General features: G+C 41.3%; 2 protein-coding genes across 3 annotated transcripts in view; one reads left to right on the forward strand and one right to left on the reverse strand.

Moving 5' to 3' along the window:
* The window catches only part of LOC307270887 (uncharacterized protein), a 20702-nt gene extending 11909 nt beyond the window's left edge, over window positions 1-8793 (forward strand). Inside the window, exons 9-16 of the mRNA XM_080054773.1 lie at window positions 95-217; window positions 1412-1549; window positions 2590-2796; window positions 3387-3500; window positions 3838-3987; window positions 5047-5224; window positions 6294-6409; window positions 7595-8793. Coding sequence (XP_079910899.1) covers window positions 95-217; window positions 1412-1549; window positions 2590-2796; window positions 3387-3500; window positions 3838-3987; window positions 5047-5224; window positions 6294-6409; window positions 7595-7657 — 1089 coding nt within the window. The 3' untranslated portion in view covers window positions 7658-8793. The remainder of the gene's footprint in view (window positions 1-94; window positions 218-1411; window positions 1550-2589; window positions 2797-3386; window positions 3501-3837; window positions 3988-5046; window positions 5225-6293; window positions 6410-7594) is intronic.
* A 519-nt stretch (window positions 8794-9312) lies between these two features.
* LOC307270884 (uncharacterized protein) overlaps window positions 9313-12500 on the reverse strand; it is an 8877-nt gene continuing 5689 nt past the window's right edge. For both annotated transcript variants that reach the window (XM_080054771.1, XM_080054770.1), the window contains 3 exons: window positions 11782-11878; window positions 10863-10984; window positions 9313-9594 (listed from right to left, as the gene is read on the reverse strand). In XM_080054771.1, coding sequence (XP_079910897.1) covers window positions 9562-9594; window positions 10863-10984; window positions 11782-11878 — 252 coding nt within the window. In that variant the 3' untranslated portion in view covers window positions 9313-9561. The remainder of the gene's footprint in view (window positions 9595-10862; window positions 10985-11781; window positions 11879-12500) is intronic.

The following is a 12500-nucleotide window of genomic DNA, read 5'->3' on the forward strand; positions in this document are numbered from 1 at the left end:
TCATCAGAGGAAAAATGAGACTGTTTCAGAAATATTTAAAAGTTCCTCGTAGAGACTTTAATCAATAGTAATAATATTATTATATTTTTTTTAGGAACAGATGGAGGTGAAGGAGGAGGAAGTGGAAATGCTCTGCGATATAAAGACGGAAGAAGAAGAAAACTCAGCGCAGACAGAGAATCAAGCTCCTGATGAAAACCAGACAAACAGCCAACAGGTGAGGGTGTGTGTGTGTGTGTGTGTGTGTCTCTGTCTCTGTGTGTGTGTGTCTCTGTCTCTGTGTGTCTCTGTCTCTGTGTGTGTCACATAATAAAGGATAGACGCCGCGTTGGGCGTTGAGCGCGAGAAATGCGGGCGCCATCTTGGACCGGTCAAAACTGATGAAAACAAATAAATTTAATCTTGATGTAGTTCTTGCCCCTGTAAAGCACTTTGAATGGCCTTGTGTCTGAACTGTGCTATACAAATAAACTTGCCTTGTCTTGAGTTAATTTATAACTGGACAGAATGATATGAGCATTATGAGCATGTATCTACTTGTTGACTATTGAAATCACCATTTGCTGTTCCACTGCGCTGCAAGACACTACAAAAGGTCAGTCAATGACCTACTGCAAGGCTACAGCTGCTGGAAACTGTACATCAGAGCTACGCTTTTAAATGTGTTATATACTATCTATGGTTTTAACTGATAAATATCATGATGAAACTCCCATGATATACATTGTGTTCAGTGTGATGTAAAATAACAGTTAACCCAAGGGATAGATGTTCTTTTAATAAAATAGTCTTTATATGTCTTAAAATACATGCTAGAATACATTTAACTAAAATACTCCTTTTGTATTGTTAAATGTTTATAGTAATATTAAATAAATATTTCATTGTGCAATCAAACAGGGTTAACACACGGTGGTTAAATCCTGCTAAACTATAAATACAAACCAAGTGTAGAATAGAAAATAATAATTTAACCTTCCATAATGAGAGATGACTGTAATAAACCAACTGCCTCTGGGTTAGCGGAGATAGAGAGCACCATTATGTATGGACACAAAACGAGGAGGACACCGAAGTATCACAATCAATTATCTTTATTAAACATTATTTAGGAGGCAACGGGACGGGAACACGGGTGAATGAACCTTTCGGTCGATGAGGGATGACTACTATAAGACTAAATTTAAACCCTACATAAAGAGAAACAAATAAATCCATCTATCTCTCTCTAGTTAGCTTACTTGCTAAACTATCGCGATCTTTTAAATGTTGTTAAGGTTTCACACCATCAATCTAGTTAGCTTACTCGCTAAACTATCGCTATCTAGCTTTTAAATGTCGTTTGAGTTTAACACTGTATTGCCCCTGCTGTATTTCCACGTGGTGTTGCCGTAGTTTTTCACCCCGGAAGAGTAGTGACGCAGACCCGGAAGAGTACGGACAGTCCCCACTCGGTGATAGTAAACAAGATGCCGGAGCACTGTGCTGCGTTTTGCTGCTCGAATCGACGGACCAGCGTCAACAAGGCTCGGGGGATTACCTTTCACAAGTAAGACTTAACATTACCGTACTGTTGATTGTATTTTGTGAATAGAATAGAACCAGAAATCGTGTCCAGCTAGCTAGGCTATGTTTACTACGGCCGGTGTTCACCCGCCTATGAACTGAGACTTGATAATATGGTATGGTAAATGGACTTATATAGCGCTTTATCTCCGTTTATCACAGACCCAAAGCGCTTTACATTGTTTTTTTGTACACATTCACCCAGTCAGACACACATTCATACACCGATAGCAGCAGCTACCACGCAGGGTAGGCTTAGCACTAGGGTGCTAAGCTAACTATCGGGAGCAATTCGGGGTTCAGTGTCTTGCCCAGGGACACTTCGACATGTGGCGGGGAGACGAACTCCCTACCCACTTCGCCACTACCGCCCCATAAGTCATAGATAGATAGATAGATAGATAGATAGATAGATAGATAGATAGATAGATAGATAGATAGATAGATAGATAGATAGATAGATAGATAGATAGATAGACACTTTATTGATCCCTTGGGAGTGTTCCTTCAGGGAAATTCAAAAATCCAGCAGCTGTAGTACATACAACATGACACAGAACAAGTAACACAAGCTAAAATGCATCAATATACACAGTAAAAAAGTAAAACTCTTTCTTCTTTCTATTCTACATACTACATCCGACGATAAAAAGAATCTATTTAGGATGCAGTAGGCATACTATTGGGACATACTTTTCTCTCTTATTTCATCATAACATTGCGCCTTGATCTTGCCTCTTGCTTTTATATCCGTCGCATCCCCGTTTGTTTTCATATGGAGGCTTCGTCGATGTGACGTCACTTCACGTGCGCACTGGATTGTGGGTCAGAATCGCCCAAATAGGATGCAGTTTTCAACACTAACAATCTTGGCCGCATGAAGTAGGACATCCGGGTACTTCTAACCATCCTAAATCTGGCCACAGGAATCGGGACATCCTAAATCTTTTTTCTACCAAACTATATAGTAGAACGTATGCGATTCGGAACGCAACCACTGACTTAGATTACAACTTGTTGAAGGTTTCCCAAGGACAAAGCAGAGAGGAAGAAGTGGGAGGCGGCTGTGAGGAGAGTCGGGTTTACTGCCAGTGGTTCCACAGTGCTTTGCTCGAAGCATTTCAAACAGAGCGATTTGGACCGGACGGGTCAGACTGTCCGCCTCCGAGATCGGGTCATTCCATCCGTCTTCAGCTTCCCGGCTCACCGCCAAAGAGTAGGTGTCCCATCGTAAGCATATTTTATATTATGTATTGACTCATGGTACCTATTAATTGTATTATTCACTGTATATCTATCACTGCATTTATTGTATTTAGTATCTTTGATTGTATTTTAAAGCCTGACCCAGGGACAAAGACTGCAAATTAGCTGAAGCTAGACGTCTTATATGCATCACATTTTCCCATTTTTTGTGGCAATGTTGTATGTATTGTCCCTGTCAAATAAACATTAAAATAAAAATAATATTTCATAAATGTAAATATTCTATTCTCAATCACAGGGCAGGGTGAGATATCCTACTTATCACTTTATAGAGGCTATACAGCTCCGGAAAAATTGAAGAGACCACTCCAAATGCTCATTGTCTCTTGTTTTACTCTTTTGAGGCATATGTTTGAGTAGAATGAACATTTTGATTTTATAATATAAACTGCTGACAACATTTCTACCAAATTCACAATAAAATAGTGTTGCTTGGAGCATTTTCAATGAAGAGATAAAGATTTAAGAAAAATCCAGACTGGTCTCTTATTTTTTTTCTTGGGATATATACTATATATTTTTTCTTTTATTATCTATTGTGTTCTTAATTTCAGTTGGAGAAGGGCAGGGCCACGGCGACCTCCAGGAGAGCTGAAGAAAGCCTGTCCATTGCCTCTCAGGATTCCCTAGAAACAGCCACCTCACACCCACAAGTTCAGCCTGTATATGTGAGTATTACTACTTTAAACATTTATATCATCACACACACACACACACACACACACGACACACACACGTCACACACACACACACACGTCACACACACACGACACACACACACACGTCACACACACACTCACACTCTCACTCACACTCTCACTCACTCACACACACACACACACACACACACACACACACACACACACACACACACACACACACACACACACGGTGCTGGCAGTGGCTTTGACAGGTGATAACTATAAGAAAGGATGTGGGCCATAAACTAGTGATGTTTGTGATGTAAAACATTACTCAGACCACGTTCATCCCTCTCTCTACTAGGACCATGGCTATGCTTTGGACCATGGCTATGCTTTGCCAGTTTCTCCGGCTGCTCTGAAAACCAGACTGGAAAACGCCTTGGCAAGAGTGGAGAGTCTGGAGCGGGAGAGAAAGAACGCCACGGCCAGAGAAAAGAGGGCAAACACCACCGTAAAGAGCCTTTTGTCCTTTATCTGAATCTATGATTTCTGAATGTTACACATCTGACTGTAACTGTTTTAGCTGAATTCATTGTTCATTTAGTATTTTACTTTTGCTCTTGTTTTGTATTTTGTATAGGCCTACTTTATTTAAATTAATATATTTTATCCTATTTAATTTCTGTTCTCTGTTTATGTTATCCCTGTGATTGTCTTTATTGTGTATGCTCGTCACTGTAAATGAATAAATATATTTATATATAGCCTAATCATATATTGTTAACTTATTAAAATAGCTGACTTTACTGCCCCTATCTGTTTCTGCTTCTCTATCATATTTAGTCTAAAGTGTGTGATTTGCAAAATACCTATCATAGCATACATCACATAGGCTATCATAAAGGTGACCAGACGTCCCCATTGTTGGTTGCCTGTCCCTGTAAACAGAAACAACTACCTGTTCCCGTTTTGTTGACACCTCATTAGGTTTTTCAATCAGATTGCTAGTCAAACTGGAAATGTCTCCGTTTTCCCCCTTTTCTGGGGGATGTTCCTCGTTTTGATCTCGGACGTCTGGTTACTTATATCATATCAGAATCTTCTATGACTGTTAAGCCCACTATGAATATTAAAACACGTCGAAACTTGTGCCCTGTATCTTAGCTACATGTATGATCTTTGCAGCAAAGAAAACCGCGTGAAAATCAGTTTGGTATTTAATGAGATATGATTAATTACATGCGCTGACAGTTCATTGCACCTGCCAAACAGACTGCACTGAGTGGAACGTGTGACCGGTCCAAGATGGCGCCCGCATTTCTCGTCAGCGCCAATATGCAGTAGCGGCCAACGCGGCGTCTATCCTTTATTATGTCTATGACTAAATCGTGTCGACTGCTTGTGTGTATTTGCTTGTGTGTGTGTGTGTGCATGTATGTTTTTCGTGTGCGTGCGTGTATTTCGCGTGTTTTTTATAACTAAATCGTGTTGACTGCCCTGCTTGTGTGTGTGCATGTATGTTTTTCACGTGTGTGTGTTTTGACTAAATCGTGTTGACTGCCCTCCCCAGCTCCCTGCCCCTTGCCCCTCCTCCCTGCAACAGAGCGATGCTGCTCAGCCATTGGACGAGAGGGAAACTCCGTCCACCAATCAGAACGGAGAGTCTGAAGAAGCCCCGCCCCCGACTGAGATCAAACCAATCGCAGCGTCTCTCCCGCTGCCTCCACACGACCCAGAGACGCCCATCGGTGAGACAAACTTTAGCACTTTGGGGGCGCCCTTAGCTCAGTTGGTAGGGCGTCCCCCCCATGGGCCCTTAGCTCAGTTGGTAGGGCGTCCCCCCCCCCCCCCCATGGGCCCTTAGCTCAGTTGGTAGGGCGTCCCCCCCCCCCCCCATGGGCCCTTAGCTCAGTTGGTAGGGCGTCCCCCCCATGGGCCCTTAGCTCAGTTGGTAGGGCGTCCCCCCCATGGGCCCTTAGCTCAGTTGGTAGGGCGTCCCCCCCATGGGCCCTTAGCTCAGTTGGTAGGGCGTCCCCCCCCCCCCCCATGGGCCCTTAGCTCAGTTGGTAGGGCGTCCCCCCCATGGGCCCTTAGCTCAGTTGGTAGGGCGTCCCCCCCCCCCCATGGGCCCTTAGCTCAGTTGGTAGGGCGTCCCCCCCATGGGCCCTTAGCTCAGTTGGTAGGGCGTCCCCCCCATGGGCCCTTAGCTCAGTTGGTAGGGCGTCCCCCCCCCCATGGGCCCTTAGCTCAGTTGGTAGGGCGTCCCCCCCCCCATGGGCCCTTAGCTCAGTTGGTAGGGCGTCCCCCCCATGGGCCTCGGCCAGCAGCGGACCCGGGTTGGATTCCAGCCCGCGGTCGTTCTCTGCATGTCACTCCCCTCTCTGCCCCATTTCAACTCTGTCTCTACACTATCAATAAAGCATAAAAAAAATAACACTTTAGTTTAAACGCATTTTAATTCATTAATCTGTAATTCATTATTTTAAAGTCTTTAAGTTTAACTGACGGCCTCTTACTATCTATCACGTGAACACCAGATACAAACGATATAATATCAATTGTCTCACTCATTAGATTTTTCCTTTTTTTTCTTTTCAAATGAATGGATTTTAATGATATTCACTAATGCATGATTGTGTCTCTCTCTCTCTCTCTCTCTGTCCATCCATCTATCTGTCTGTGTCTCCCTCCCTCCCTCTGTCTGTCTGTCTGTGTGTCTGTCTCTGTCTGTCTCTCTGTCCATCTATCTGTCTGTGTCTCCCTCCCTCTCTCCCTCCCTCTCTCTCTCCCCCTCCCTCTCTCTCTCTCTCCATCCAGGTGTAGAACATGTGAAGATGGGATATTACTGTCGCGTCTGTTTCCTCTTTTACTCAAACGAAGAAACGGCAAAAAAACAACATTGTAGCAGCAAGACGCACTACGACAAACTACAGGTCAGTTACTGCACTCACTCACTCACTCACTCACTCACTCACTCACTCACTCACTCACTCTCTCACTCACTCACTCACTCACTCACTCACTCACTCACTCACTCACTCACTCACTCACTCACTCACACTCACTCACTCACTCACTCACACAGCAAGACGCACTACGACAAACTACAGGTCAGTTACTGCATACACACTCATAAGTAAAATGTTATTGTGTGTGTGTGTTTGTCTGTCTCTGTCTGTCTGTCTGTGAAAAAAGCGGGTCACATGCTGCTCTTGATTTTATTTGTCTATCCTTCTGTGTCTGATGTCTCTTTGGCTTCGGTCTGGCTGCTTAGTTTTATGTCTAAATGTTTTATACCTTTTCCTGTGTGAAATCTCTCATAGTTTTCTCTTTTAAACGTGACCAAATTCTCAGTCTTAATGAAAAGAACGAATGATGGGGGCGCCCTTAGCTCAGTTGGTAGGGCGTCTCCCCTCCCCCATGGGCCTCGGCCAGCAGCGGACCCGGGTTTGATTCCAGCCCGCGGTCGTTCTCTGCATGTCACTCCCCTCTCTGCCCCATTTCAACTCTGTCTCTACACTATCAATAAAAGCATAAAAATGCAAAAAAAAAATATCTTAAAAAACTGTCATTCGTTCTTTTCATAAAAATAAAAGTTGGATGTTTAAAAGGGTTTTTTCACCAGTGGGAAGAGGGGCTGAATTCTCATTTTTACAAATGACAAAATTCTCCTACTGATATTAACTTGTGTTTTTCCTTTTAGAAACATCTGCAATAAAGAATTTCTTCTTCTTATAAGATTCCGGCCGTTTAGACACTGTTTAGCGTATTGCCGCCCTCCACAGGTTAGATATAGAACTAGAGTTTTACATACAGTCCTGTGTTGTGCAGGAAATGCAGAATTGTAAATAAAGAATAAAAAAAAAAACCTTCCTTGTCGTTTGAAAAGACGCGATGCATTGTGGGGCGTTGAGTAGGAAAAGTATCCAATCCAAAATCTTCCCGGAAGTTAGTACTCATCCGGGAATTTCTCGCATACCCAAACTCGCATACCCAACCGTCACATACTCAAATTGAAGTCAAAATTAGTATGAGTAGGACGTTAGTATGGCTTTCCGAACACAGCCCAACATTATCTTGTGTACTACTGATCTTTGTTAATGTTGTTTTCCTTTTAGAAACATCTGGAGAAGGAGGCGGCCAAAGCAGAGAAGAAGAAAAGCAAGAAGACCAGCGCATGAAAACTACATGAAATTCTGACTTTTTATTTTTGTGTTTTTATTCGTTCAAACGTTTCAACCTCTCCTGAGCAGCAGCGGGAGTGACAGAGAACAACACAAGACATGAGTCCAGAGGAAAAACCTCCTTCAATGTTTTATCACAATACCAACAGAAAGAACTCTCTCCCTCACACGCACGCACGCACACACACACACACACACACACACACACACACACACACACACACACACACACACACACACACACACACACACACACACACACAGCTAGGTGGTTTCTCAACATTTTATGGTCTCAATTTCTTCTTTGTTGAATTAATTTTTGGATCATACATTTTTACGTTTCAGTTTTTTTAAGTTTAAAATCGTTAGTGTTAAAAACGTTTGAAGATTGATAGATTTTTTCCCTAAATTTGATAAAATAATCTGGATTCTGAATTTGTCTGAATTGCATCAGAAGTAAATAAGTTTTTTTTCCCCGTTTTTTTTTTTTATATCCTCAAAACAATTTGTTTGTCCGTCGTCTTTTTAAACATGACATGAGAGCACTGCATTCAAGTTAAGGCTCTCAAACTACTGTGGTTAGCCTAGCATTCACATTGCACACACACACACACACACACACACACACACACACACACACACACACACACACACACACACACACACACACACACACACTTTTATTGTTTTGTTTGTGTACAGAAGGACCTAGTCTGAGTAGGACAGCGTATCCATTGTTTGACTTTTGACATTTCTGGACACAGCCTAGGCTCTGTAAACTGTTAACACACAGCCTAGGCTCTGTAAACAGTGTTAATACACAGCCTAGGCTCTGTAAACAGAGTTAATACACAGCCTAGGCTCTGTAAACTGTTAATACACAGCCTAGGCTCTGTAAACAGTGTTAATACACAGCCTAGGCTCTGTAAGCAGGGTTAATACACAGCCTAGGCTCTGTAAACAGTGTTAATACACAGCCTAGGCTCTGTAAACAGGGTTAATACACAGCCTAGGCTCTGTAAACAGTGTTAATACACAGCCTAGGCTCTGTAAACAGGGTTAATACACAGCCTAGGCTCTGTGAACAGGGATTAAGACTTTTCTTTCTCAAGAACAAACCGTTGAAATCTGTCGTGAAATGTTTTTTTTAAAATAAACAAAATTTCCTCAAATGTGACGTTTTAAGAATTCATTCATTTACTACAAAATAAAAGAGATGTTTAAAGGGACACTGTGTAACATTTTAAGTAATTTATTAGCTAAAATCAATATCCTCATTCATAAATATGTCCTCATTGGTGTAAAATCACCTCTGCCAATAATCTGAATTATCCTCCTGAGCGGAGAATTACAAATATTAATATTACATCTTGTACATTGAGCAGGCAAGTCTTATGGAGGCATCCATGTTTTTGGAGTGTCATCAGGTGCATTGTTTAGAATTTAGAATTGTTCTTGTCCTTGAAGGCCACTGTAGCTTCTGTTCTTATTCAAAAGGGGTGGGGTTACCCAGGGAGCGTTGCATCTAAAACTTTCTTGATGATGTCACATTACACACTGCCCCTTTAACTATTAAAACATGAACAAAAAGTCCAGAAGCTACTAATAAGAAAACTTTTATTTTTTAAATTTTCCAACATGTACATCGTCAGTTCAGTCTTTGAAATAACTGGTTTGCTGTTACATGTAATTTATGATCAGAGGAAAAACGAGACTGTTTCAGAAATATTTAAAAGTTCCTCGTAGCAACTTAAACAAAATATAACAACACAAAACAACGTCAGGTTTTAAACGAGTGTCCTTGATCAAAACACAAACATGATCTTTATACAGGGAAATAAAATCAAACAGACTTAAAGTAGTCAGAGGAGGTGTGTGTGAGAGAGAGTGTGTGGAGTGTCTCAGCTCGCCCATGGATCTTTCCCCGTCTTCTCCTGAAAAACAAAAACAAAAGGATTTTTTCAATATCAGCAAGCGACAGAATTTTTTTTAAAATGCTATCACCTTAACCCAGTGCTTCTCAAATGGTGGGGGGCGCCGTGAGTTGTCAGGGGGGGCTAGGGGCGCGGGTGGCATTGATTTCCAACTGACCAAACATTTTTTTTTTGTGCTAACGATTTGTGCTTGTGTATGGTCATAACCGCGCGAAAGGCCGCGATTTGCAGTGCAGTAAATAAATGTCCACGTGTCTCCAAGTGTCTCTGTAGGCTATTTAAAAAGAAATCAAGCAAGTAGACTAATAATAACATTAATGAATTATTGGTTATCACATCACAGAAGGCCTATTGGCCTATAATAATAAAAAACACCACCTTAACTATGTTTACAGTTTAAAAATGTTTTGAATGAAATGCAAACCTCAGTGAATCATTTGCTCTTGTTTCTCTGTCCTGAGATTCACACAGACTGAGCAGTCTTGTTTCAATGTTACAAATTGAGTTAATAAACTGAACTTTGATTTTTTTTTTGCTGCAGAAGTTATCTCAGCTAATTTTATAATCTAACATCTAATTTGATAATAAGGTGATTGTATGCAGAATGCTCGTGCCAGAAACTCATACAGTGGTTTTGTACAGATAAATAAATAAATATTATTAATAGTATTTCAATCTAGGGGGGGCGCAAAAAAATTTCTGTCCCCTAGGGGGGGCATGACAGAAAATAATTGAGAACCACTGCCTTAACCATTGGGTTTTATGATAATAGTAGGGCTATAATGATCTGTATAGCAACATTTATTGATACACACATTTCTGTTAATACTTATAGGCTTTATACATTGAGTGATGAGGAATACATTTTTTTTTATCATAAACCCTCACCCATGCTTATATTCAAATATATATATGTTTTAAATATAATGTTTTAAATTAGCAGTTACTTTTACCTTAGAAAATCCTGTCAGTAAAATGAAGAAATATCTCATGTTGTTTATGAAGCTCCTGTTACTGCTCTGTTGCTATTGGTTTATGTTTCATGCAAATTAGTAATGCAGACAGACAGACAGACAGACAGACAGACAGACAGACAGACAGACAGACAGACAGACAGACAGACAGACACACAGACACACACACACACACACACACACACACACACACACACACACAGACACACACACACACACACACACACACACACACACACACACACACACACACACACACACACACACACACACACACACACACACAGTCCGTACCATGTATTTGCTGTAGTGTTCCGTGCTGCTGCAGTGTGTGTCTTTGGCCTCGTCCTCCGTCACGTAGATCGACTCACACAAGCTGCAGAAATATCCAACGACCGGAGAGATGAACTCTGAGCCTGAAGGGGAGAAATCCCACACAGTGAGGGGCCAGCGAACGCACCACGGCAAGGCAATTATACCCTGCGTTCCAATCCCCATACTTCCCTACTATTCAGTATGCCAGAAAAAGATTTAGGATGTCCCAATGCATGCAGGTCAATTGTAGTATGCTGAAAATACATAATTACCCCACTAACTCTAATAGCATTTTGGAGTATTCGTCTTTATTCTCGACATAATGAAAAAAAAATCTTCCTTATCTGATTTTTTTTCTCTCCTGTCTGTGGCCCCAAAACTCTTCTGTACTTTAGTATGTAGTGTAGTAAAAAGACTAAAACTCTTCTGTACTTTAGTATGTAGTGTAGCATACTCTTTCTTTTTTCTATTCTACATACTACATCCGACGATAAAAATAATCTAGTTAGGATGCAGTAGGCATACTATTGGGACATACTTTTCTCTCTTATTTCATCATAACATTGCGCCTTGATCTTGCCTCTTGCTTTTATATCCGTCTCATCCCCGTTTGTTTTCATATGGAGGCTTCGTCGATGTGACGTCACTTCACGTGCGCACTGGATTGTGGGTCAGAATCGCCCAAATAGGATGCACTTTTCAACACTAACAATCTTGGCCGGATGAAGTAGGACATCCGGGTACTTCTAACCATCCTAAATCTGGCCACAAGAATCGGGACATCCTAAATCTTTTTTCTACATACTATATAGTAGAAAGTATGAGATTCGGAACGCAACCCAAGTGTTCTCCAGAATCACTGACTAATCCTTTAACAGTAAACATTGTATTGTCTTACCAACAGGTTTAGTGGGTCTCCTCAGCTCTCTGTCGCCCCCTATAGGTTCAGACTGGGGCTCTTCCTTCACTGCAGACTCTAGTCCATTAGATGGTTTCTACAGACACACAGACATATTAAAGCTACAGTGTGTAATATCAGAGTATCTACAAACAGACAGAGATCATTAGGGTTAGTTAGGTGCTTTTGGGGGGAGAGTCTCCCCCCAAAAGGGATGACCATGGTTAACTGGATGTCCACTGGTTAACCGCTAAGAAGATCTTTAACCGGTTAACACTACCGGTTAAACCTGCAGTGTGTAGAATGTTGGGTTTTATTTCCTAGCAGATTTTGTAGAAAGTAATTATAATATCCATAAGTACATTTAATTTAATGCATAATAGCTGAAAAAAATGTTTTGAATTATTTATTTTTCCCTTAGAAAGGGTCTCATATATATCCATATTTCTGCATATTTTGGACCAAGGCCTAGTGCCGCCATCTTGAAAGTGTCATAGTTGGAATGTCATCAGGTGCATTGTTTAAAATTTAGAATTGTTCTTGTCCTTGAAGGCCACTGTAGCTTCTGTTATTATTCAAAAGGGTTGGGGTTACCCAGGGAGCGTTGCATTCTAGAACTTTGTAGAACTTTCTTGATGATGTCATATTACACACTGCACCTGCACCATGGTTAAAAAAAAAAAAAAATCTCAGAAAACCAATATCTGAGCAATTATGTA

Source organism: Ammodytes marinus (genome assembly GCF_949987685.1).
Source record: "Ammodytes marinus genome assembly, contig: scaffold_191, whole genome shotgun sequence".
Lineage (NCBI taxonomy): Eukaryota > Metazoa > Chordata > Actinopteri > Uranoscopiformes > Ammodytidae > Ammodytes > Ammodytes marinus.